Consider the following 25,638-nt stretch of genomic DNA (forward strand, 5'->3'; position numbering starts at 1 on the left):
ATAAAGCATTCAAAGCATTAAAACATTTCAGGTGGTGGACATTGGTCAGATAGGCTAATTAGACTCAGCGAGTTAGCAGGTATGATGTTTTTGAATGCCTGCCTAAATAGCCAGGTTTTAGGTGACATTTTAAATATCACCAGTGAAGGGGCCAAGTGAATTGCAGGGGAGAGTTCATTCCACAGCTGAGGAGCAACCGCCAAGAAGGCCCAGTTTCTTGACTTCTCTCTTTGGGCCTCTCTTGGGATCAGCATCCTCAGTCAGCCTGCTTGAGATGTTCCTGTAGGATGGGCAGATCTTGTTGGAACTAGGTGTTCTGCCAGGTACCCTGTTTCCCCGAAAATGAGACCTGAAAATAAGCTCTAGTATTATTTTTCAGGATGCTCGTAATATAAGCCCTACCCCCAAAATAAGCCCCAGTTAAGTGAAACCCCACCCTCCACCATTGTGCAGCAACCAGAAGATGACATGGCTGTGAAATAAAACATCCCCTAAAAATAAGCCCTAATGCATTTTTGGAGCAAAAATTAATATAAGACCCTGTTTTATTTTTGGAGAAACACGGTAGTGAGGGAAATAAATAGGTTCCAGTAAACTGACAACAATTGTGGCAGATTCGAAGAAAAAAACCTGCAGAGAAATGTCCAGATGATGCTGAAACTGCTGTTGGATCTCAGATTAAAATTCAACCTGAAGAAGCCAAATCTTCAACCAACAAGGACAATTCAATGTATAGGCCCAGTTTGGGGTTCAAACAAAACAAAAACCATTTATTTCCCAGGAGAGGGTAATCAGAACTATTTCTCTGGCTTCCAAATTTCAACTGGACGGGTGGGTGACTGTTCATTATGCTCAGAAGCTATTGAGCCTGATGGCATCTACTACAGCACTAGTATCTCATGACAGGCACAGGATGAGGCCTCTTCAGTCATGGTTCCTTGCTTCTTTCAACAACACTAAATACAGTGTCAGGAAGTGACTAAGGGCAGCAACAGAACTGGCACTTTGGCTAAGATGGTGGCAGGACAAGAGCATTCTACAGATGGGCATGCTTTTAAGATCTCCACATGTTATTGTTCCATGGCAATACTGAACACTAGCCTAAAAGACTGAGGCACCCATTGCCAAAGAAAGGAAATTTATGTGCTCTAGTTTCCTCAGGAGAGAGCCCAGCATAGAAATCCACTGGAGATGTTGGCAGTTTTCAAAGCCCTGAAGGCTTTTGAACCTATGGTGCTGGGAAAAAGTGGGCAACTTCATGGACAACACCACCACAATGTATTATATGAACAAAACAGGGCAGAATCCATTCCCTGGCCTTGCTACTTCTGATAACACATCTTTGCAAATGGTGCATCTAGAGACATACTTACCTTGTATTAATCACATCTCTGGCAAAGAGAATTAGATCACAGATGTTGTGAGCAGAAATTAGATGCAGACTCATGAATGGGAGCTGGGAGACAAGATTTGCAAACAATTAAAACTGAAGTGAGAGGTCATCACAATTTTTTTAAAAAACCAAAAGTGTGATGCTTACATACCGCCCCATAGCACTTCAAGGACTGTCTGGGCAGTTTACAAGATTATTATGCAGGCTACACATTGCCCCCCCCAGCAAGCTGGGTACTCATTTTACTGACCTCGGAAGGATAGAAGGCTGAGTCAACCTTGAGCTAGCTGGAATCGAACCCTGAGTTGTGAACACAGTTCTGGTGGCAGTGCAGCAGCTTAACCACTGTACCATGAGGCTCTTTTAAATAAACCTTTCTGCTACTCAGAAGAACAAAAAAGAACAACAACAAAAGCAAGATATACTGTTCCTAGGTGAAAATTCCATAAGGAATGCATTTCACAGACTTGGTTACGTGTCCTTGTGTAGGTCCTTTTGGTGTCTCAGAGGCTTGCGATTTTTTTAAAAAAATATTTTTTTAAATGATTAAATTACCCCTGTTAGTATGAGTTCATTTGCTTTCTTCTTAAGCAAAAGACAAAAACAAAAAAATAGCTGAAAGGATAGAAAACTATCAGAGCAGGGAAGATTTGATTGATTTCTTGGCCTAGTCCTAAATAGAGATGGTACTGCTTAAGTACAGTGGTGCCCCGCATAGCGACGTTAATCTGTTCCAGGATTAACGTCGCTATCCGGATTCATCGCTATGCAGGGGGGAACCCCATAGGAACGCATTAAAACGGGTTTAATGCGTTCCTGTTGGGGCGAAAACTCACCGCTATGCTGGGAATCCTCGATCCAGCTGCCATTTTCGCTGCCCGGTAAGTGAGGGCAGGGTGCGAAAATGCTGAGGGCGGCCATTTTGCGGATGCGGCAGCCATTTGGAACTGCCGATCAGCTGTTTAAAAAACATCGCAATGCGAAGATCGGTAAGCGAAACGTTTACCGATCATCGCAATGCAATGTTTTCCCTATGAAAACATCGCAATGCAATCACATTAGCGATCGCAAAAAACGTGTCGCTATGCGAATTCGTCGTTAAATGGTGCGCTCGTTAAGTGAGGCACCACTGTATATTCAGGAGCACAGGAGGTTCCAGAAGATACATATCTCTTGTTGGCTAGTAGGACACACTACTGCAGAGTATTCACCAGAACTTTCTTGCATGGAAATTTCTTTTCTCTGAAATTTCCTCAGAGTTTAATTTCTTGGCTTTTCCCTGAAATTTGAGTGCAGATTTGCTGCCCTCAAATAAAATGGAGAATATTGGGCCCAGTTGTGGATCTAATGCAGTATTTTTTCCTTAATCATGGAACGAGACAGAATGCTTGAAAATGCCTTAGTGCACACATGTATTTTGCTGAATCCCAGTAAGGTAAAGAATCTCAATAGACGATTTTCACCCAGTCCAAGTTTACTGGTTGTATTTGTCTCCTGCATTTTTAAAAAAGACTTCAAAACAGTATTTTTGCTTCTAGCAATCATGTGAAGTATATTTGGCTGAGAAATAGTTTGTTCAAGTCACTCTGTGTCCTTCACAGTTGAGTAGTGATTTATACTTTCATCCAGACCCAGTGCTCTGTGATATTCTTAGATTAATATGCAGGAAACATTGGCAGAAATCTTTATCATTTAACCAGTTGTAGTTTGAATTTCTACAGAAAAGCTGAAGAAGCTTTTATTTATTGAAAATCTACTGTGATGCTGCTGTCTCTCAATATTAGTTCTTCCTGACTCTCTTCTTGCCATGGTTAAAATTATGTTTAAGACTCATGGGCACAAGTTGCCTTCCTTTTTTGACTGGATTTATGCCAATTTGCATCAAATTTTGGTAATCTTATATATTGGCACCCTGTTTCCCCCCAAATAAGACAGGGTCTTATGTTATTTTTGTTCCAAAAAACGCATTAGGGCTTATTTTCAGGGGATGTTTTATTTTTGTCATGTACAATCATCTACATTTATTCAAATACAGTCATGTCATCTTATGGTTGCAGCACAATGGTGGAGGGCGGGGTTTCACTTAACTAGGGCTTATTTTTGGAGTAGGATTTATATTACAAGCTTCCTGAAAAATCATACCAGAGCTTATTTTGAGGTTAGTTCTTATTTTAGGGGAAACAGGGTATTTTCTTGTTAACCATACAGCTGTCCATGGGACATGGATTTTAAACTTAAGCTTCTTAGAAGTAGTTGAGCAGTTGTTGTGGCTACACTGGTTCCATGATTGACCAGCAGCTCAATCTTACACACTCTTGGAATTACAAAATTGCAGATTTTGCTTCATCATAGTGTCATTTCAGGGATTACAGATTTGACAGAGAGCAATAGGCTTTACTTTGTTAATAGATAAATGAAAGCAGTGAAAGGTAAATTCACTTGTCCAAGACCCCCAAATAGCTCAAGGCTATGTTTGCATAAGGATTTAGGAAAATCAAAGAACTGTAACTAGGATTCCGTTTTCCAAAGTAATATAGAATAGCTGAAAATAACAAATGGTCATTTTTTTAACATTGGATTAATTAACATTGGCTATATATCTGCTCAGATACATTTCTGCCAACTGCAGACATTTTTGAATTAAACCTTCTTTTGACCTGTTCCTGAAAGGTGGCCATGGTCAAAGACTAATATTTCAGACCATAATTACAAATCTTTCAACATGGTGAGCTTTGGGATGGTGAGGTTGATGCTAATCAAGTACCGTTTTGTGGTGAGAATACAGGAACTAGAGAAAGGAATTCATGCTCTGGAAGCACAAACAGAAGCAAATCAATGAACAAGCATGGCTCTAGGGGAGAGTATGTTCTTCACATCTTGTTTTAACATAATTGGCCTTCTGTAGCAGGCATGGAGGCCTCACAAAGAGGGCAGGGGCTGCACAAGCTGCCTGTGATTTGACTTTAAAGTTTGTTATGACCTTAAGCTATGTTCATGTTTGACAGCACTTCACAAAAGCATATTTGATGTAATGTTAGACTTTTCAAATTCCCCGCCAAGAAAATGAACAAAATGTTCCTTCAAAATGCTGTCAAGTCCATAAATTTAGCAACATCAGCTGGGACATCTTAACGTGGAACAGGAGGAGCAGCCACAAAGAGTATCACAGGGAAGCTCTCTGTTTTCTTGGTACAGATTTTTTACCCCAATAGTGAAAGCAGGGTGCATCTGCCAAGTGAAAAGCTATCTATACTGTATTTTATTGCACAAGAAAGAAAATTGTGCAATATTTGACATATTAGGGTACATCGTCTAATGTACCAGCAGAGTATCAGGATCATTAGGGTCATGGTGCTATTGCAGATAAACCATACCATATCTGCACAGGAGCATGATGTTTTGCTACTTTCTGTGGAAATGTTAATATTTCACCCATGTGCTATTGGTGTAGAATCACTGCACATAAACTGAATTAGTGAATGCTGAGCTGTTTGATGTTCTAAAACACAAATTCGCAAATTACCGCCCTCTAGTTGCTGTTGTTGCTCCTGTCGCTTGCCCCAGCTCCTGCCAACCTAGCAGTTCGAAAGCATGTAGATAAATAGGTACCACCATGGTGGGAAGGTAACAGCATTCCGTGTCTAGCCACACTGGCCACATGACCACGGAAACTGTCTACTGACAAACACTGGCTCTACGGCTCAGACACGACTGGACTAAATGTCAAGGGGAACCTTTACCTTTATCGTAGTTGCTGTTGGCTTGCATCCCTAGATGCATTTGTGAGAGATCTGGTATTTCGGGTAAGTCCAACGTTAGCTAGAGAGCCACAGTTTTTCCATTTTAGTCATGATTGCATTAGGAAAGACAGGTTGGTCCCACATGCTGAGAATGACATGATGCAGCATTTATATCAGTCTAGGCTTTTTTTTTTTCCAGAGTAGATCACTCCTATTATTGTTTTTATGAATGCATACTGTTCTGGAACATAAGAACTTGTCCACTGGTAAGTAGTGAGTTCAGGACCAGCCTATTAGCCCACTGTGGTATGTTCCGAAAATATACTTCAGTTTACCTGAATTCTGAAAAATAACTTTCTCTGACATGTAGTTACAGCCAACATTCCTGTACTCTCTTTTGGGTAAACTATAGGAATTGTCTGTGTATCCATGACTTGATCTGTAGTATGGGTGGCCAAAATTATTTTTCAAGAATCCCTTCTTGAGATTGGGCTATATCACAGCTAGAAGGTTTTACTGAGGCCTTAAAGAAGCTCAACATTTGCTGGATTGAATATATTAGAAATAGATCCATTTCTATTTCTACTGGGTTAAATAAGGTGGACAGTTGGATTATTATGCATGGACTGCCTATTTAGCTGTTTTCTCACAGTAGGAACATACGACATTTGTGGATTCCTTAATTTGTATATGCTGCAATTTCCTTATTGTATATGCTTAAAAATACTTTTGGAGCTCATTTCTAATATGTGTAGAAGAACAACATTTTCTTCAACTCAGCTAAGACATTCAAAATCATTGTGGTATTCTTTTTCTTCTTTCTTTTTGTACAGCTAGGATTTCTGAAGAATAAGGCTTGCATTTTTGGCATCAGTCAAATAGTCTAGTCTTCATAGACTTGCTTTCTGTACTGCCTTTGTACTATATGCTCTCCCTGGGGCACTAGCTAGTTTGTTAATTCTCATTCCTTTTCTTGTTGATGTATGGGCTGTTTTGTTAAACAACTTTTCTTCTTGCAACATTTTGTCTCTGTGTATGTTTATTTAATGTTGTGTGTGTTCTGAATCGAAAGTCATTCACACTTTTAATTTTTACATTTGAGATGCTAAAATATCCCTCTAAATATTAGACTATTTTAAAATGGGAAGACTGAACTATTTCAAATCTGCCCAAAATTGCTTTATTAATGTGTTGATTTTTAATATTTATTTTATACTCATCATTATGTACTAGATTGCCTTATAAGAAAAAGCTCTCAAGTTGGCTTGCAACATAAAATAAATGTAAAATGCATTAATAGTAACATGTACAGTCATTAAAATGCAATGTCCCAAATCCCGTTTTTAGGGTAGTAAATGACAATGGGAAACAGATCTAAGTTTCAGTTCTTTTGCACATAGTTACAACCCAATAGCCCAGCAACATGTCCTCCTTCCGTTACACTTTCCTTCACTCTCACATTCCAGCCCTCCACCCCCCTTCCTCCTCCAGGCTCTCCCGGATAGGCTGGCCACATGCATCACCCAGCCAATCACCTTGTTTCCCTGTTACCAAGCAGATTGGACATGTTTTCCATCACAGTCACAGTTAGAGTAGGTGCATTTGAATCAATGGAACATACAGTGGTGCCTTCCTTAACGACATTAATTCGTTCCAGCAAAATCGCTGTACAGCGAAAACATCATAAAGCGAAATAAAAAAGCCCATTGAAATGCATTGAAAACCATTCAATGCGTTCCAGTGGGCTGAAAACTCAACGTCCAGCAAAGATCCTCCATAGGGGCGGCCATTTTCGGGTGCCTGTAAAGCGAAAAATGGCTCCTAAACACAGCGGGGAGCCATTTTGTACACCTGGTGGCCATTTTGAAACCCAACGATCAGCTGTTTTTGATCATCATAAAGCAAAAATCAGTTCCCAAAGCAGGGAACTCATCATCGCAAAGCAGAAAAACCCCATTCAAACCATCGTTTTGCGATCGCAAAAGTGATCGCAAAAACATCGTCGTCAAGCGGATTTGTTGCTAAATGGCGTAATCGTAAAGTGGGGCACGACTGTATGGAGGAGTTGACTCATTAAGTCTCCACTGATTCAATAGGCCTACTCTAGTGCAGTTTACTACAGTAAGCAATAGGATTTTGGCTATTGTGTCATCAAAAAATGAAAATGTCAAATTATGGATTTTTAATAGAAATATGTGGCAGAAAAAAAATATATAATTTGAATGGAGTGCAAAAATGTGTTGCCCTAAAACTGAAATGTCCTTTTAATTTCTGCTTCAGAGAGCTGCCTAAGAGGTGAAAGTATTATTGAAAAACTACAGCTGGAAACAAAATGAAAACAACTGATTTGTTTTGGTACAAAGAGAACTAACAAGATAAGAAAGCAATCATTCATTAAGTTTTGTGCCAATGTTCATGACGAAAAAGTAAGCAATGCTTACATTATGTGAACAGACAATAACAAAGAAAAAATGGAATATTGTTTATTTTCCTGCTTGAGTTATGTTGGCTTAAAATGTAAATTAACAAAACAATAAATGTGGAAACCTGTGTTAAACAAATGAGAATAACAATATATTATAAAATAGAAGCTTTTACAAAACAGTGTAACATGAGAAAAAAAGATGAATGTTGTTTTGGGTATAGTGGTGCCTCGACTTACGATTATAATCTGTTCCAGAAGGTGGATCTAACTTGAAATGGTCGTAAGTCGAAGCATGCATTCCCATAGGAATGCATGGGAATGCAATTAATCCATTTTGACCAAAACAAAAAACAAAACAAAAAAACCAACTAAAAATAAAATAAAAATAAAACACTGCAATCCCCATAGGAACACGCTGGGGCTGCAAAAAACAACAACAACAACAATTTTTTTAAAAAAAAAAAACCACAACAACCCAAAAATAAACAGAGGAAGCCCCACGCTGGGACTAAAAAAATCACCAAAAAAACAAACAAAACACAGAAACATAACCCCCCTCCAGTACAAAACCACCCTGCAAAACCCACCCAGAACAGTTTTTAAAAAGCAAAAAGCAGCACCTTACCTTACCAGGCAGTCACCGCTGCTGCCCCATGCCCTGTCCCTGGAGGAGCCCATCGGGCGGCTATAGCGCTCGCCTGGCCATGTGGCTTCCTTCGGCGCCACTTCCGTGCTGGCTGGTTGGGCCTAGCTGAGCCTGTCACTGCCGGAGCTGGGGCCAGAGCAGGAGGTGGTGCCGAAGGAAGCCGCATGGCTGGGCAATGGCCGATGCCACCCGACGGGCTCCAACAGGGACGGGGCGTGGGGCGGCGGTGGCACTCACCCAGCCATGCAGCTTCCTTCGGCGGCGCCTCCCGTTCTGGCAGTGGCTCCAGTGGCAAGAGATGCGTTTCCTAGGAAGCAAACCTTTGTTCAAAGTGGGAGGGGATGCAAGTCCCGCTGGGGCTGGGTGGAGGCGAGGATGCCTGATCCTGGCATCCTAAACTTATTTGCTATTTTAATTATGCGGATGATAATCGCAGTTGCATTGGCTGCGTCTGCAAGTTATGTGTGTGTGGGGGGGGCTTGCTCTTTGCTTCTGCCGGGAAAAGTCCCTCGGGTGCGCAGGAGGGATGGAAGCGCTGTGCTCAGCAGGGCACGTGGATCCACCCCGGTGCCCTTTTTGGTCTTTGAGGGAGGGCAACGATTGACGAGAGCTGACGGATCCCTGTCTCCAGCCCGTTGAAGTGTACAGAAATGGAGGAGGAGATCAAGGGGCTCACAGCAGAAGGTCTTGGGGCCCCTTTTGCACCTTTTGTCATGGAGGTGAAGGTAGGGGGCGGGACCACCAGGTGGGATCCACCCCTCCTTGCTTCCTCCCACTCCAGAACTGGCTCTGGTGGTGAGAGGCACCACCAGGCCCAAAGGAAGCCACGCGGCCAGGCGAGTGCCGCTGCCACCCGACGGGCTCCTACAGGGACGGGGTGTGGGGAGGCAGCGTCCCAGTGCCGGGAGGCTGAACCTGGCTCGGGGCTGCAGTGGCCGCTCCCTTCCTTTCAAATGTCAATCTCCTGCCTTTCCCCCCCCCCCCGCCTTTTGGGTTCGTAAGTGGAAGCTCCGGCCGCAAGTCAAAGCAAAAATTTTCCGCCAGAGCTAGTCGTATGTCGAAATGGTCGTAAGTAGGGACGTATGTAAGTCGAGGCACCACTGTAGTTTTTTTTTTGACAAGCAAGCAGAAAAGAAAAACAAAAGGGCTGTTTGTTTTATAAAGCCTTTTAATAAATGAGAAATAATTCCTTAATCTAGTGTAGTAAAAATGAGGAGTATGAACACATAAAATATTCAGTATTATTTATTTATCAATTCCTTCCATGCCACCAGCATAGGAATTGTATCTGTAGTACAAAAATCAAAGAATAGCCCGGATATGAATTTCTCTCCTTCTGACAGCTTATGTTATATGTAATACATGAAAATGAGATTGAAAATATTCCCTGTATGTAGAAAACCATTTTCTGTATGTATGTACACAGCCGTTTTCTCCCACATTTTTCTCTCTGTGTATATGTGCAGTCTTAGAAGCACTGCATTTTCTTCAAAGAAAAGCATGTGTGTAATCAATCACTTCAGGTACTGTGCAACATATTTAAGCCCCCCCCCGCCTGAAAATGTACAGTATACTGACTGCTTTCATGGCAAATGCAACAGGTCTGAAGGCATTCTTTTGCAGCACTTGCATATGCATGCTGAATAAGACAATTTTAAAGACTTTTGACCTATAAGTGCCCTATTCCAAGTCCCTTCTGAAGAGCCAGTTTATCAAGAAATCTTTTCCATAGCCTTCTAGCTATAGCACATATTTTATCTTGCTATTTGACTCCATGGCCTTTTCACCAAACACCTACTAACCACTGTTAAACAATTGGAGATATTCAGTCCATAGACTATGTCATTTTATGTGCTACACAATTATTGATACAATATAAAGTCATTGAACTAGTTGTATAATAATAATTTGCATTATCAATAGTACTTTTGAGACGCCTTGGGTCCCCTATGGAGAGAAGTGTAGCATAGAAATAATATAAAATAGATAAATAAATAGAAACAGTGCTCTCTGAAATATAATTATGTTATCAGCATCATTGCTCTTATATTAGTACTGAGCATGCGTATTGTCATTAATTGAGTTGTGCGTGTGTTATAGTTACTAAAACTAAATACTGTACTGCTTTTCTATATCTCATCTTTATTCATTGTGAATACATTTAGTTAGTTACAAATACTTCATATTTTACTGGCATCTAGGTACGCAGATCTTGTTAAAAATCAAGAGTGCTGCTGGTAGAGATAATTCTTTAAATGTCTCTTTGCATTTTCCGAAGGTATGCACTGAAAAATACAAATTCTAGGATATTGCTCCATTTTGTAACACAGCTTTTCAATTCTTAATTGGTTGACTCCTCATACATGCCAGCCACATGCACTACTGTGTGTGTCAAGTATATATTGTGCCACATCTATGTATCATAACTCTTATAAACATAAAGAATACCTCGTGTGCTTCCCTTGCACACCGGCATTCCTTCTTGAGACTACATTTCCCCAGCCTCTGTAGCATGTTTCAAGTGCACCTCCATATCCTAAATCCTTTCAGGTCAAAAAGTGAGGATAAACTTTTGAACCCATCTGCTTCCAAATTAAGTGCATGTGCAGGGACCACCAGAGCTGGAGCTTAAGTGTGTTGCAGGAAAGTGTCAGACACCGACACCCACACATTTATAACTGTGCAGAAGGTGACTCCAACTCCTCCTTCTTAAGCCTGAGGGGTGACACTTTGAAAACACAACGGTCCTTTTTGCCCTTTTCTTGTCACCAGAAAGAACGAGTGGCAGTTCACTGACTTCACCCTTCGTTATGGAAATGGGACTGATACAGTAATCAGGATGCTACATATGGAGCTTTTTAAATTACTGCTCTTCACTCTTTTGTTAGCCTTCATTATTCCTGAAGACTTTTTTAAGTCATAAAAATGACATTTTTAATATGCAGAATTAAAAAGGGCAATGTGAAGAATACTTTTCTTCCTTGTCAATAAGCTTTTACCTTTTAAACCAGTTATCTTGGTTTCTGCTCTGGGTATTTTAATTGAAGATTAACTACTGTTAAAGAGTATACAAATTTAGGTAGTGTATATTTGAAATATTAAAATAGGCCTCAATAAAAGGTGAGAATAAGGTAGTCTGACTATTCTAATTTTAAATTGCTTAACACACTCCCCTTCATTAGAAGTCAGCAAGCCGATCTTAAGACTCCATCATTATAAGAGTTTTTTACTGATGAAATTAACTGAAAGTATACTTTCACCAACAAGTTTAGTGTGCTTAATAAGTGATGTAATAAAGGCATGAAATACACAGCATTCTTGTCCATACACCTCGTCCTTGTTACTTTTGCTTAATGTCCTAAATACAGAAATTGCCTTCATAAAAGTGGATAAAATTCTTAACACATGTAATTTGTTAACATAGTGCTGCACAGATTTAGTCAGTAGACAGCATGCCATGAGGAGAATGCAGAAGGAGGCTCATTTCTGACTCCTGTGCTCCATCCTGACTTGATTGAAGCCAGGCAGACTGCTATAATATGGGCATATTCTGTAGGAGGCCTCTAACTCACTGGTAGAACTCATGGTTTGCATGTGATCTGGCATTCCTGCATAGGATTCAAAAATGTTCCAAGCTGAAACACTGGAGAGCCACCGCCAATCTCCAGAGGCAGCAGTGAGCTGGATCGACCAGTGGCAGCAATAATGTACATTTACACAATCAGAACAAACCCAAGACAAATCCAATGTGATGTTTTCCCTGCTGTATGCCCAACAGATCAAAAGTGAATAAAATTGTATGTTCACTCTGAAATCAGATCAGATTTATTGCTATCCCACATAGCTGTGTGTGAATGTGTGGATGTACCCACTGGCTCATGCATACAGTTTCGCCTACCCATATTATTTGGGTTTGAGTTGCTTTTTACTCCTTTGAGATCAAAAGTCACTAGCAGCCCATCGAACCAGCTGTGGTTTTCCAGTGAAAATTGATTTGAAACAAATGTGTTTCTTGTCCTCATGTAATACAATCACAAGCATACACACTGTGCTAGCATCGTCAGCAGTTATGCAACAGTAAGTGATTCATACTGAAGATGATGGCATGTGAAACCAATGCAGTCGTCCTTAAATAGTTTGTACAGTAGAAGTGCCAGTAGGGGGGTAAAATGAGCAATAAATTTATTCTTGAGTTTGAAGTTTCTGCTATTCTCCATCAGTGTCCTTCAGTGACAAGCAATTGCTTGAGAAATTATTAATGCATTACACTTTAACCTGGTAGTATAAAATTATCTGGGGCATCTCTCTATGGCAGTGTTATGAACCGTTATGATGTCTTTTGTCATGATAAGTCTGTTGTTGTTTAGTCATTAAGTCGTGTCTAACTCTTTGCGACCCCATGGACCAGAGCACGCCAGCACTATCCAACCATCTCGTCCTCTGTCGTCCCCTTCTCCTCTTGCCCTCATACTTACCCAACATCAGGGTCTTTTCTAGGGAGTCTTCTCTTCTCATGAGAGGACCAAAATATTGGAGCCTCATCTTCAGCATCTGTCCTTCCAGTGAGCATTCAGGGTTGATTTCCTTCAAAATGGATAGGTTTGTTCTCCTTGCAGTCCAGAGGACTCTCAAGAGTCGCCTCCAGCACCACAATTCAAAAGGATTCATTATTCGGTGATCAACCTTCTTTATGGTTCAGCTCTCACTTCCATACATTGCTATTGGAAAAGCCATAGCTTTGACTATGCGGACCTTTGTCGGCAGGGTGATGTCTCTGCTTTTTAAGATGCTGTCTTGGTTTGTCATCACTTCCTCCCAAGAAGCAGTCATCTTTTAATTTATTGGCTGCTGTCACCATCTGCAGTGATCATGGAGTCCAAGAAAGTAAAATCTGTCACTGCGTCCATATCTCCCCCTTCTGTTTGCCAGGAGGTGATGGGACCAGTGGCCATGATCTTAGTTTTTTTAACGTTGAGCTTCAGACCATTATTTGCGCTCTTCTTTTTCACCCTCATTAAGAGGTTATTTAATTCCTCCTCACTTTCTGCCATCAGAGTGGTTGTTGATATTTCTTACGGCGATCTTAATTCCGGTTTGGGATTCATCTACTCCTGCCTTTCACACGATGTATTCTGCATATAAGTTAAATAAGCAGGGAGACAATATACAGCCTTGTCGTACTCCTTTCCCATTTTTGAACCAATCAGTTGTTCCATATCCAGTTCTAACTGTTGCTTCCTGTCCCACATACAGATTTCTCAGAAGACAGATAAGGTGGTCAGGCACTCCCATTTCTTTAAGAACTTGCCATAGTTTGCTGTGGTCCACACAGTCAAAGGTTTTTGTGTAGTTAATGAAGCAGAAGTCAATGTTCTTCTGGAACTCTTTTGCTTTCTCCATAATCCAGTGCATGTTAGCAATTTGGTCTCAAGTTCCTCTGCCCCTTTGAAATCCAGCTTGCACTTCTGGGAGTTCTCAGTGCCCATACTGCTGGAGCCTACCTTGTAGGATTTTCAGCATAACCTTGGTAACATGTGAAATGGGCGCAATTGTACGGTAGTTGGAGCATTCTTTGGCACTGCCCTTCTTTGGGATTGGGATGTAGACTGATCTTTTCCAATCCCCTGGCCACTGCTGAATTTTCCAAACTTGCTGGCTTATTGAGTATACCACCTTAACAGTGTCATCTTTTAAGATTTTAAATAGTTCAACAGGGATGCCTTCACCCCCACTGGCCTTGTTGTTAGATATGCTTTCTAAGGCCCACTTGATTTTGCTCTCCAGGATGTCTGGCTCAAGATCACCAACCACACTATCTAGGTTGTCCGGGACATCCAGATCTTTCTGGTATAATTCCTTTGTGTATTCTTGCCACCTCTTCTTGATGTCTTCTGCTTCTGTAAGGTCCCTGCCATTTTTGTCGTTTATCATGTCCATCTTTGCACAAAATCTTCCTTTAATATCTCCAATTTTCTTGAACAGATCTCTAGTTTTTCCCTTTCTATTCTTTTCCTGTATTTCGCTGCACTGTTCATTTAAGAAGGCCCACTTGCTATTCTTTGGAAGTCTGCATTCGATTTTCTGTAACTTTCCCTATCTCCCTTGCATTTCATTTCCCTTCTCTTCTCTGCTATTCGTAAGGCCTCTTTGGCCAGCCACTTTGCTTTCTTGCATTTCCTTTTCTTTGGGATGGTTTTTGTTGCTGCCTCCTGTACAATATTACGAGCCTCCATCCATAGTTCTTCAGCCACTCTGTCCACCAAATCAGAGCCACAATCAGCTCCAGGTCTTGTTTTTGCTGACTGTATAGAGCTTTTCCATCTTTGGCTGCAGAGAACATAATCAGTCTGATTTCGGTATTGCCCATCTGGTGATGTCCATGTGTAGAATCACCTCTCGTGTTTTTGGAAAAGAGTATTTGTGATGACCATCTTGTTCTCTTGACAAAACTCTATTAGCCTTTGCCCTGCTTCTTTTTGAACTCCATGGCCAAACTTACCTGTTCCTTTTATCTCTTGTCTCTGCACTGTAGGATTCGAATCCCCTATAATGAGAAGAACATCTCTCTTTGGTGTCAGTTCTAGAAGGTGCTGTAAGTCTTCATAGAATTGATCAATTTCAGCCTCTTCAGCATTGGTGGTTGGTGCATAAACTTGGATTACTTTGATGTTAAAAGGTCTGCCTTGGATACATATTGAAATCATTCTGTCATTTTTGAGATTATACAGCTTTTCCCACTCTTCTGTTGACTACGAGGGCTACTCCATTTCTTCTATGGGATTCTTGCCCACAATAGTAGATATGATAATCATCTGAATTGAATTCGCCCATTCCCATCCATTTTAGTTCACTGATGCCCAGGACGTCAATGTTTATTCTTGCCATCTCCTGTTTGACCACATCCAGCTTCCCAAGGTTCATAGATCTTACATCCCAGGTTCCTATGCAGTATTTTTCTTTGCAGCATCAGCCTTTCCTTTCACTTCCAGGCACGTCCGCGGCTGAGCATCCTTTTGGCTTTGGCCCAACCAGTTCATTAGCTCTGGAGCTGCTTGTACTTGTCCTCCATTCTTCCTCAGTAGCATGTTGGACGCCTTCCGACCTCAGGGTCCCACCTTCCAGCGTCATATCTTTTAGCCTTTTGTTTCTGATCATGGGGCATTCTTGGCAAAGATACTGGAGTGGCATTGCCAGTTCCTACTCCAGGTGGATTGCGTTTAGTCGGAACTCTCCACCATGACCTGTCCGTCTTGGGTGTCCCTGCACAGCATAGCCCATAGCTTCTCCGAATTACTCAAGCCCCTTCACCATGTTAAAGCAGCAATCCATGAAGGGGGATAAGTCTGTACTACTGCAAATTTACGTTGTCTTCTTTGCCACCTCTCCTCAGCACTATCTTTGTATAAGCATGCACAGTTCAATAAAGAGACTATTAAGCCCAGAAGCTCTGTTAATTTGGACTGAACAATTATCTAGTACTTCCCTACACTTTTCTAAACTTTATATTCACAGTAAAAAGAAAAATTGGACCAGATTTGGTGACTGTGCTAGTTGGTAAGTAACCAATTTCCCCTTTTTTTAAGGACATAAGCAACAGCAATCAACATTTCTTCTTAGATTTCATTAGTGGAAGAGGTTACATTTCATCAGTTCTGCCTTAATTTTAAGCATAACCACAGGTGAAACCAAGCTTGAGAGAAGCTGAAAGAAAAATAAAACACATTCTGCTACGTTTTTGAAGAAATGGTTTATACTGGTTTAGGAAATATAAGAAGGTGTGCTGTTGAATGAGTAGCTGATTCTGTAACTATGCAAAATGTTTTAGTTTAAATTTATGTGAATATTTAGTCATAGAAATAATAGAAAAGTGAAGTTGGAAGGGGCTTACAAGGCCATCAAATCCAACCCCCTGCTCAATGCAGTAATACAATCAAAGCATATTTTAAATTTAAACATGAAGAGTCAAATCAAATATGTTCATCCTCTGAAATATTTCATTGGGAATTTCCTCCTTGCTACTGTTCGTCTTCCTGTAGTTTAGGTTGCCTAAAGACAAATTTTTAGCCCTGGGTTTAGATATGATATGGACTTAAAAAACAAATGGAGATCAGTTGGGTGCCTGCAGATTATATTTTTGTGTACTGAGATGCATTTGGCCCTCTGTACATAATAATATCTTGATCATGAGTTTTCCTCACTCTGTTTTTGGAAAGCAAATAAGTTAGAAGTTTCTATTGCTGGTTTGCAGCAATTCATAATTTCCTTTTTTTATCTTAACCTACCAAAATGTTTTTCAGACAATGTATGGTTTGTTTGTAAACTAAGATAGCGAATTACTATTCAGTTCCTGATTGTACACAGACTATGGCTTGATGAAGCCACAGATTATTGGATTCTGATCGAATAAGGAGCTATGGAATGCCAGTTGTAAAACAGAAGTTATAATTTCTTCTTTTTGTGCATAAAGGGAGGGTAAGGGAGAGAGGAGAGCAGAAGCCTGAAACTCCGCAGTGGTTCCTGCACATGAAGCTAAACATTACATCATAGTGTAAGCAGGATCTGTTATTCTTGAAAAGATGAGATCTTGTCTTTCAAAAGGTCCATTCAAGGAAGCAAATAACAAAATAAGAGATGGATAAAAAGGATTGTTGCTGGTTAATATTCTTGCTTCAACTGAGGTTATTATGATATGTACCTCCTTCCTTCACCATCACTACTCTCACCCATCCCAAATTGCAAGTGTTTTTCAAAGTGTCATTGATTTTCCTGTGCCAGTCTTTTTGATTTATTTTTTGGTAGAGAATTATGAAGTGATTCCATACAATTCCCAACATTTAGAAGGTCACTAATTTGATAATTGCAACATAATTCAGTGCATATGCCAGAAAACTGACTCCGAATACTGCTGTGTTCATTGTCAGTCTGTAATTGCGGGTATCCTGCACACATAGAACATAAATATTTTATATTTCAGTCCTTTTATTTTACATGGGTTTGGCTGACAGAAGTGTATGACGGAATAGATCAAGTGACACTTCAGTGTTGCTGTTCATAATCATTTATGAAAACTTGAAAATACTTCATAATGGTACTGAGAAGATATAATTAATGTCTTGTGTGTGCAGCATATGTCCTCAAATTGAAGCTACTGATGACCTTATTAGGGCTTTCAAGGTAAGTGAGAGATTTAAGGAGAGGTTTTATCAGTTCCACACAGCTGCAGCAAGTCTCCATGGCCAAGCAAAGTTTTGAACCCAGGTCTCCTGAGTCTTAGTCTGTCCCTCGGTCCACTACACCACACTGGCCAATTCATTCATAGGAGTAAATCTTTGAGAAGATATCTAGCCAGCAGATATTTATACTAATGTGCCATTGTGGTGGTTTTGATTTAATGGCCTATTCTTTATTAGCTTTCAGCTTGCAAGTCATACTTGTCATTCACCCTCTTCTCACAGTATGGTGAAGCAGTGTCACTGCCAGCCTCTTTCATATCAGTGCTCTTATTTAAACTTGCTTTAGTTTGGATTTGTGGCAGTTATTTTTATTTTTACGTGGTTTGATGTAGAAGTGGCTGTGAACTGGCTGTTAATCTGGCTTGCATTTTCCTGGGTCCAAGGTGATACTAAAGGTAAAGGTTCCCCTTGACAATTTGTCCAATCGCGTCCGACTCTAGTGGGTGGTACTCATCCCCGTTTCCAAGCCGTAGAGCCAGTGTTTTGTCCGTAGACAGTTTCCACAGTCACGTGGCCAGCGCAACTAGACACGGAACGGCGTTACCTTGCCACTGAGGTGGTACCTATTTATCTACTTGCATTTACATGCTCTCGAACAGCTAGATTGGCGGGAGCTAGGACAAGCGATGGGAGCTTGTCACGTGGATTCACACTGCTGATCTTTTGACCTTGCAGCCGATAGGCTGTGGTTTAACCCACAGCACCATCATGTCACCATGGTGACACTAGTTGGCAACAAATGAGCAAGGGCTTGATCATGGCATTGGTCAGCTTTTCCATGACTCATCACAAGCAATAGACTTTCATCCTGTTTTCCTGCCTTTACCAGAGCCAGACAGAATGGGGCTATATCTTTTCTGGCTTTTGTGAAGGTGTGAAGATGTTTACAGGCTTCAAAGCTGAATTCCCCTCCCCCTCCATCTTTCTGGTGTTCGTAGAAAATGTTTTGACAACTGAGATCAATATTAAATGCAAATAGTTGTAACAATATCCCAACAGTTGCATTTTTGTAGAAAATCAGTTTCATGAATCAGGATTGTGCTTATTTTTTAACCCTTTCCACCTGGCAGTTTTCTCCACTAATTTCTCTGCTTGCTGCAACACCTCCTTGAGAATAAAGAACTTTTTTGAGACTGAAAAAGATAAGAATACAAAATGGACATAAGCAGACAGATTATGTTTTCTATTGTTAGGTATGGAAGGGAAGGCGGGTCAAATGCAGCACTACAGATTCCAGCAATTGAATGCATGCTGTTGAGTTTGGCTCACTCCACAAGATATAAATAGGGTACAGTGTTATAGAAACATCAGAGGTTCTAAAAGCCCATTTTAGGAATAAAGACAAGCAAATTTACTACAAAGAATATGGCAAACAATGGGCAAGCTTCTTCAATGGAAACACACGTGTGCACACACACACACACATACACACACACACACACACACACATCTTTATCACTTTAAAATAAAAAGTTATGGAAAAGGAGCTCTTAGGGTATGAAGACTGAAACTTTGTAGTATCAAATATGTTCTTGTACATGCTTCATTCATCCTTTCCCAGTACTTTCTCTAACATGTAATAATTAGTTTAAACTTTGATCTGCTTCTGTGGATCAAGTCGTTTTCATACAACTTTAGGATTTTTTTAAAAAATGCTTTCAGTCTTTCTTCAAAATAATGTTTTTGAAAGAAAAAAAGCCATGAATATATTATAATTTCAATTTTCATGGTGTGTGAAAGATTTCTTCACGAGGTCTTTATTGTTTTTGAAGAATTCCTCACCCTAGTTAAGAAGCTTAATATAAATTAAAGAAGGTATTAAGGAACATTAAGACATCAAAATGTGGAGCGTTCTTTTCCTTTCAATTGCTCCAAATGCAAACAAGTTGAATAAAATGCAATCAAAGGGCCTGCTTGGAGAACGTTGAGTGGCTTTACAGCTGTGTTGTGGAGAACCTCTGGTAAGAGCACAATTCAAATAAAAAGGCCTTTCTTTCCTCTTCCTAATTCTCTTTGTTGTGGTGACAACAGAGTACAAGTCTGATAAAAATTTAATCACCTTATCTTTTTAGAGCAAATTGCATATTTGTTTACACACAATATACATAACATTAAAAAAGAAAAGCCTCCTTCCCCCCCTCTAATCGTATTAAAGTCCTTGCCTAGAAGTGTAATTTTTTTAAAAAAATTGTTCGTTATTCCGAAGTCTCATTGTTCAGGATTGCTTTTAAAAAAGGCTGCCCAGGGGAAGATGAATATCGCCCAACTTAAACCCTGAATGAGCTCCAACTAGCAGATGCCTCCAGATAAGTTGGTGGAGTTAGGCCAGCTTAGCAGCCTTCCATGATGCTTACTCTGCATCAAGAGTTTCAAGCATGATGGTAGGATTACCAGCCCACAGACGTACTCCTTTGAATGGGGCCGCTTTGTAATGGGTTGCTTTTTGGTTCTATGTCAGATGTGCCAGGCTGAATTTCTCCTACATTGTAAGCATTTCTTGAAAGCTGGTGTAAGAGGTACAAAGCTTTTGAACTGTTCCCCCCACCACTTCCCTGATGACAATTTAGCTCCTTGCGCTGTTGAACCTTTATACTCACTTTAATATAGAACACATGATCAGTTTTCAGTTGCTTGTGTGGTACTGGGGTCTACTTTCTAGTCAAAGTAGTAGTCACCTGCTGGTACATAATTAAGATATACTGTATACTGGTATGAAAATTCCCTGGAAAAGGATATAAATGTATTCTCAGTTGAGTGAAACCAATTTTTAAAAAATTATTTGCGTTTTTCTATACTCAACTTATCAGGTCAACAATGTTCTGAATATAAATGGAAACTGGGCAGTCAAAAAGTAGCATGTTGTTGCAGTTTTAAAGAATTAAGCAAACTGTACATGGTAATTTTTGCTCCATAGTCTTTCTGTCTTAAAAAGCTGCCTCAAAGTATATGAGAGATAATTGAATTATTTTCCTTTCACTTGTAAGGTGTGTGTGTGTGTGTGTGTGTGTGTGTGTTTGTGTCCCCGTCCCCACTGTGCATTTCTGAAGAGCCAGCCTGTGTGGCCCTTGGACAAACTGTGCAATCCCAGGATGCTCCCAGAGAAGGAAATGGTAAAGCACCTCTGAACATAACAAGAGCCTTGCTGGATCAGGCCAAGGGCCCATCTAGGACAGCTTCCTGTATCTCACAATGGTCTCACCAGATGCCTCTGGGAGCACATGAGACAACTAGATACATGTCTCCTGGTACCCCTCCCCTGCATCTGTCATTTGGAGGTACCTTCCTTCTAAGCTTGGAGACCATACACTTCCATCATGGCTTGTAACCTGTGATGGACTTTTCCTCCAGGAATCTGTCCAGTCCCCTTTTAAAGGCATTTAGGCCAGATGTCATCACCACATCTTGCGGCAAGGAGTTCCACAGACTAACAACACGCTGGGTAAAGAAACAGTTTTTGTTTATTCTCACTCTCCCAACACTCCATATGAGTAGATGTCCCCTAGTTCTGGTATTGCATAAGAGAGAAAAGAGCTTCCCTCTATCCACTTTATCCATTTCCTGCATAATTTGATAAATCTCAATCATGTCCCCTCCCCCCCCAGGCACCTTTTCTCTAAACTAAAGAGCTTCAGACACTGTAGCCTTTCCTCATAAGAGAGGTGCCTCAGCCCAGTCATCATTTTAGTCACTCTCTTCTGCACCTTTTTCCAGTTCCATGATTGCTGCCAATAAAATATGCTTAGTGAAAATTTGGCTTCCTTGTATCTTCTGACTCCTTCACAGAATTTTTTTTTCATGTATTAGCAAGTAATTCTAGCACCATATTTGCTCTGGAAGGGTTTTTTCCCCTAAACTATAGATACACTGTCCTGGATAGAAAACAAATAGTAAAGCTTCAAGCTCCCTTTATTGTTTCATTGTCAATATTTATCTTGGTAATTAAATCTTTTTGGACAGAAATATATTAGAGACAGAGGTGATCTTTGATCTTAGAAAAGAAAAGGGAAAGTAAAGCCAACACAAGGTCACCCTTGCTTTAACTGCAGCCCTCTGATCAGCAAGCAGGCACTGAAAAGTGGCAACAAATGCACATCATCCCTGAGATAATGGAAACTAATTATGTCTGATAAAGCCTAACCTCTTTAAAAAGTTTTCATTGTTGCTCCCCATCAGGATTAGGTGAAACACTTGGGATGTGTCCTAATGTTTCAGTGAACACTAAGCTGGAGACCCTAATTTATCTAGTGCTGGACTCTTAATGAACAGGAAGACTGAAGGCTGCAGTTCCCTTGTTGCTTGGTTCTTTGCCAGTACTTCCAATAGCACCTGTTCTACGTGCTGAACTTCTCCTAAATGCGCAAGGTCTGTGCTCTGAAGTTTTTTGTTTTTTTTAGACGCTAAGAACAAGCAACAAATAATGTGAGGTCATTAGAGCATGTACACGCCAGCTTTGCTCTTTGTCTCCCTAGCATTCTTAAGTTTACAGGATAATAACTGAGTTTAATATATTTGTACTGTACAATATTGGCCGAAATGCTGTTGTATACAGGAAATGACACCACCACAAAGTCCCTGCTCAGATTCCAGATCACATGCAAAGCCACCATCTTGTGCACAACAAGGAATCCCATTAAGAATCACCATGAGAACTAATGAGTGGTGATCTGCTTCTGCAGTAACATCATTATCAGTATAAATTGTGCAACAGGATTTTGTCCGTTGTTCTGTAACTGGGACGTGGATTTTGTCCGTTGTTCTGTAACATGGGACGTGGTGGCGCTGCGGGCTAAACCGCTGAAGCCTGTGCTGCAGGGTCAGAAGACCAAGCAGTCGTAAGATCAAATTCACGCGACGGAGTGATCGCCCGTCACTTGTCCCAGCTCCCGCCAACCTAGCGGTTCGAAAGCATGCAAATGCAAGTACAGTGGTGCCTCGCTTAACGAGCGCACAGTACAACGATGAAATCGCATAGCGATCCCTCAACGTCGTTTAGATAGGGCGAAACTCGCTTTGCGAAGATCGGCAAGCGTTTCGCTTACCGATCTTCGCAAAACGAAGCCCCGACGATCAGCTGTTAGGCGGACAAAATGGCCACCGGAAGCCCCGAAATGGCTGTGCGCAGCGTTTTTGCACCCTCCCCTCTCTTAACGAGGGCGCGAAAATGGCTGCCGGCCATAGGAAGCATCGCTGAACGGTGAGTTTTCGGCCCATTTGGAACGCATTAAACATCGTTCCAGTGGGTTTTTTTGATCCGTTCAGCGATGCTTCACTATAGCGAAGGTTAATCCGGAACAGATTAACCTCGCTATGCGAGGCACCACTGTAGATAAATAGGGACCACCTCGGTGGGAAGGTAACAGCGTTCCGTGTCTAAGTCGCACTGGCCATGTGACCACGGAAGATTGTCTTCGGACAAAACGCTGGCTCTATGGCTTGGAAACGGGGATGAGCACCGCCCCCTAGAGTCGAACACGACTGGACAAAAAAAAATTGTCAAGGGGAACCTTTACCTTTACCTCTGTAACTTTGCTTTCTTGAGCCCCTTGTATTTTATCAGCAAGGATAACAGTACTGTATCCTTTTTCTTCCATGCTGTTTTGTTCTTAACCAACTGAATACTGTACAAGTGACAATGAAGCACATGCTTTAATACTCCCAGCTTCATACAGATGTGGGTCATAATTATGTTTTAGATTGGTTATCGAAAGGTAGAAGCCTCTCTAAACAACCCAAATATACTGAGCATTTGAACAATGCTAGTCAAGCAATAGCATTTTAAAGTTTTCCCTGGAAACAGTTTGCCCCCACCATTGCCCAAGCTCCACGGTTTAGTGGACAACTAGCTAAGTATTTTAATTTATCCTAAGTGTGTTCCAACATGTTTGTGTAAACAGCTGTTATGTAGGTGAGGTGTAGCAGATGCACTGCATGATCTGTTAGGCAAATGATATCTGATTACGAGTTGGTAGTCATATTATAACAAGAACTGCTGAATAGCTCAGTGGTTTAGATATCTGCTTGTGGAGCCAGACTGGGAGTTCAGTTAACCGAAGGGAGTTGAACTCAATGATCCATAGGTTCCCTTCCAGCTCTGCAATCCTAATATTTATTGTTGTTGTTGTTGTTGTTGTTGTTGTTGTTGTTGTTGTTGTTGTTGTTGTTGTTGTTGTTGTTGTTGTTGTTGTTGTTGTTGTTGTTGTTATTCAAAAATACCAGACACAGTCAATCAAAATAATAGAAATATCAACTGGGGATATATAATAGATACAAGTTTTAACAAAAATTGATGTATCTGTTAAATATCAGCACAGTATTATGCTTTCCAAATATTGCCATTTTTTGTAGCTCCGATTGTGATTTCTGAGATCTGCAACTGCTTAGAATGCTGTGTGAAATTTCTTGATATTGTTCCCAAAACCCCAATCACTATGGGGACCCCTGTAGTGTGTTTCATCCACAAGCAAGATGTTTCGATTGCCCTGTCTCTATACTTTTGTTAGTTTTTCCAATTCTTTATTTTCAGCTCTGGCATCCCCTTGAATTGCAATGTCAATGATTGAGACATTTCTTTGTTCTGGTGTGTTATGTTCAAGGTATCTATAAGTTTGGATCTGGAAATCCCACAGGATCTTGACTTCATCGTTTTCTGATATTTTCTCTACCTGATGTTCACATGGGTATTTTGAACCTGGAAAATTATATTTTTGCAAAATGACCAGTGCACTAGTTTTGCCACTCTATCATATCTAATTTTGTGATCTGTTTGTATAATCTTTGGACATTAGATGAAGTGTGACACAGTTTTATATTTTTCTTTGCATAGTTGACATTTGCTGTTAGCACTAATTCTTAGGATCTTAGCTTTCATTGCTTTGGTTTGGAGTGCTTGTTCTTGTGCAGCAAAAATCAAGCCTTCAGTTTCTTTCTTAATACAGTGGTGCCTCGCTTGATGCTTAGCTTGTTAGACGTTTTTGGGATCGGTTTTGTGATTGCAAAATGATGTTTTAATAGGCAAAAATCGCTTAACAACGATTGGTTCCCTGCTTCGGGAACCAATTTTTCGCTTAATGATGATCTTTACAGCTGATCGTTGGGTCTTCAAAATGTCTGCCTGCTGTTTAAAATGCTCCCCGCTGTGTTTTAGGATGGATTCCTCGCTTTACAGGCACTGAAAATGGCCGCCCTATGGAGGATCTTCGCTGGATGCTGAGGTATTTTGCTCATTGGAACGCATTGAACCGGTTTTCAATGCATTTCAATGGGCTTTTTCGCTTGACGAGGATTTCGCTTAACAGCGATTTGAACGGAAGGAATTATCCTCGTCAAGCGAGGCACCACTGTAGTTTACAGTTTTAGGCATGCCCATGTTGAGTTATTAACATTCATTCCATCAATATTTCTCAGGTGTTGTCCATTTAGTAGTTTATTTTCCAGCTGTTTGATTTATTTTCAAATGGTTGTTTCTTATATTGAGCCTTTGTTTCTGTTGTTTTCAAAATATTCTCCATTTGCACTGCTTTTTCTCTACTTATATAATTAATAACTAAGGGAGGTGCCTCAGCCCAGTCATTATTTTTCATTCTCTGTTACCTGCTGTATTTTCAGTAATCCATGGCTTCCAATTTTTCATGGCAAATATAATCTGTCCACGTCGTTTTGGGGATGTAGTCCATGATGAGTGTTCATTAGTTCATGTTTTTCAATCCAGTTCTTCTGATTCATTTTGAGTCCAATCTGTTATTCCATCTGGATATCTAATTATTGGAACTGCCCGTGTGTTTATGGCTTTGATTGTATTTCCACCATTTAATTTTGATTTTAAGATTTTCCGAAGTCTTTTGGCATATTCCCTTTCTCTCTTTTGTGTGCAGGATGTTATCTGCTTCTAGTATTCCAAAGTATTTATAATTTTCATCACTTGTCAGTGATTTTATAATATCTCCATTTTTATCTCTATTCCATCTAGTTTTTGGAGCTTGCTGCATGACCTCACATTTGTCACTTCAAAATTTTATTTGAATATCTTCACTAAATATTCGCACTGTGTTTAGTAGTGATTCTGTCTCATAGGAACCTTTTGAATATTGTTTTAGGTCATCCATATATAACAGGTTGATTTTCCCTGCTTGTTCTGAAATATGGTAGTCCAATCCACTTTTATTTAAAATTATTGACTTGGAGATTAGTGAGATGTTAAAGAG

The 25,638-nt window shown here is 40.4% G+C and overlaps 1 protein-coding gene across 4 annotated transcripts in view; it reads left to right on the forward strand.

Moving 5' to 3' along the window:
* Positions 1-25,638, forward strand: part of EEFSEC (eukaryotic elongation factor, selenocysteine-tRNA specific) — a 223,519-nt gene that overhangs the window by 172,697 nt on the left and 25,184 nt on the right. Inside the window, exon 7 of one of the 4 annotated variants that reach the window (XM_020811518.3) lies at positions 7,414-15,041. The exons of the other annotated variants lie outside the window; for them this stretch is intronic. Coding sequence (XP_020667177.3) covers positions 7,414-7,469 — 56 coding nt within the window. The 3' untranslated portion in view covers positions 7,470-15,041. Of the gene's footprint in view, positions 1-7,413; positions 15,042-25,638 lie in introns of those variants that run through there. 4 annotated transcript variants of the gene reach the window in all.

This window comes from Pogona vitticeps, chromosome 2 (assembly GCF_051106095.1).
Source record: "Pogona vitticeps strain Pit_001003342236 chromosome 2, PviZW2.1, whole genome shotgun sequence".
NCBI lineage: Eukaryota > Metazoa > Chordata > Lepidosauria > Squamata > Agamidae > Pogona > Pogona vitticeps.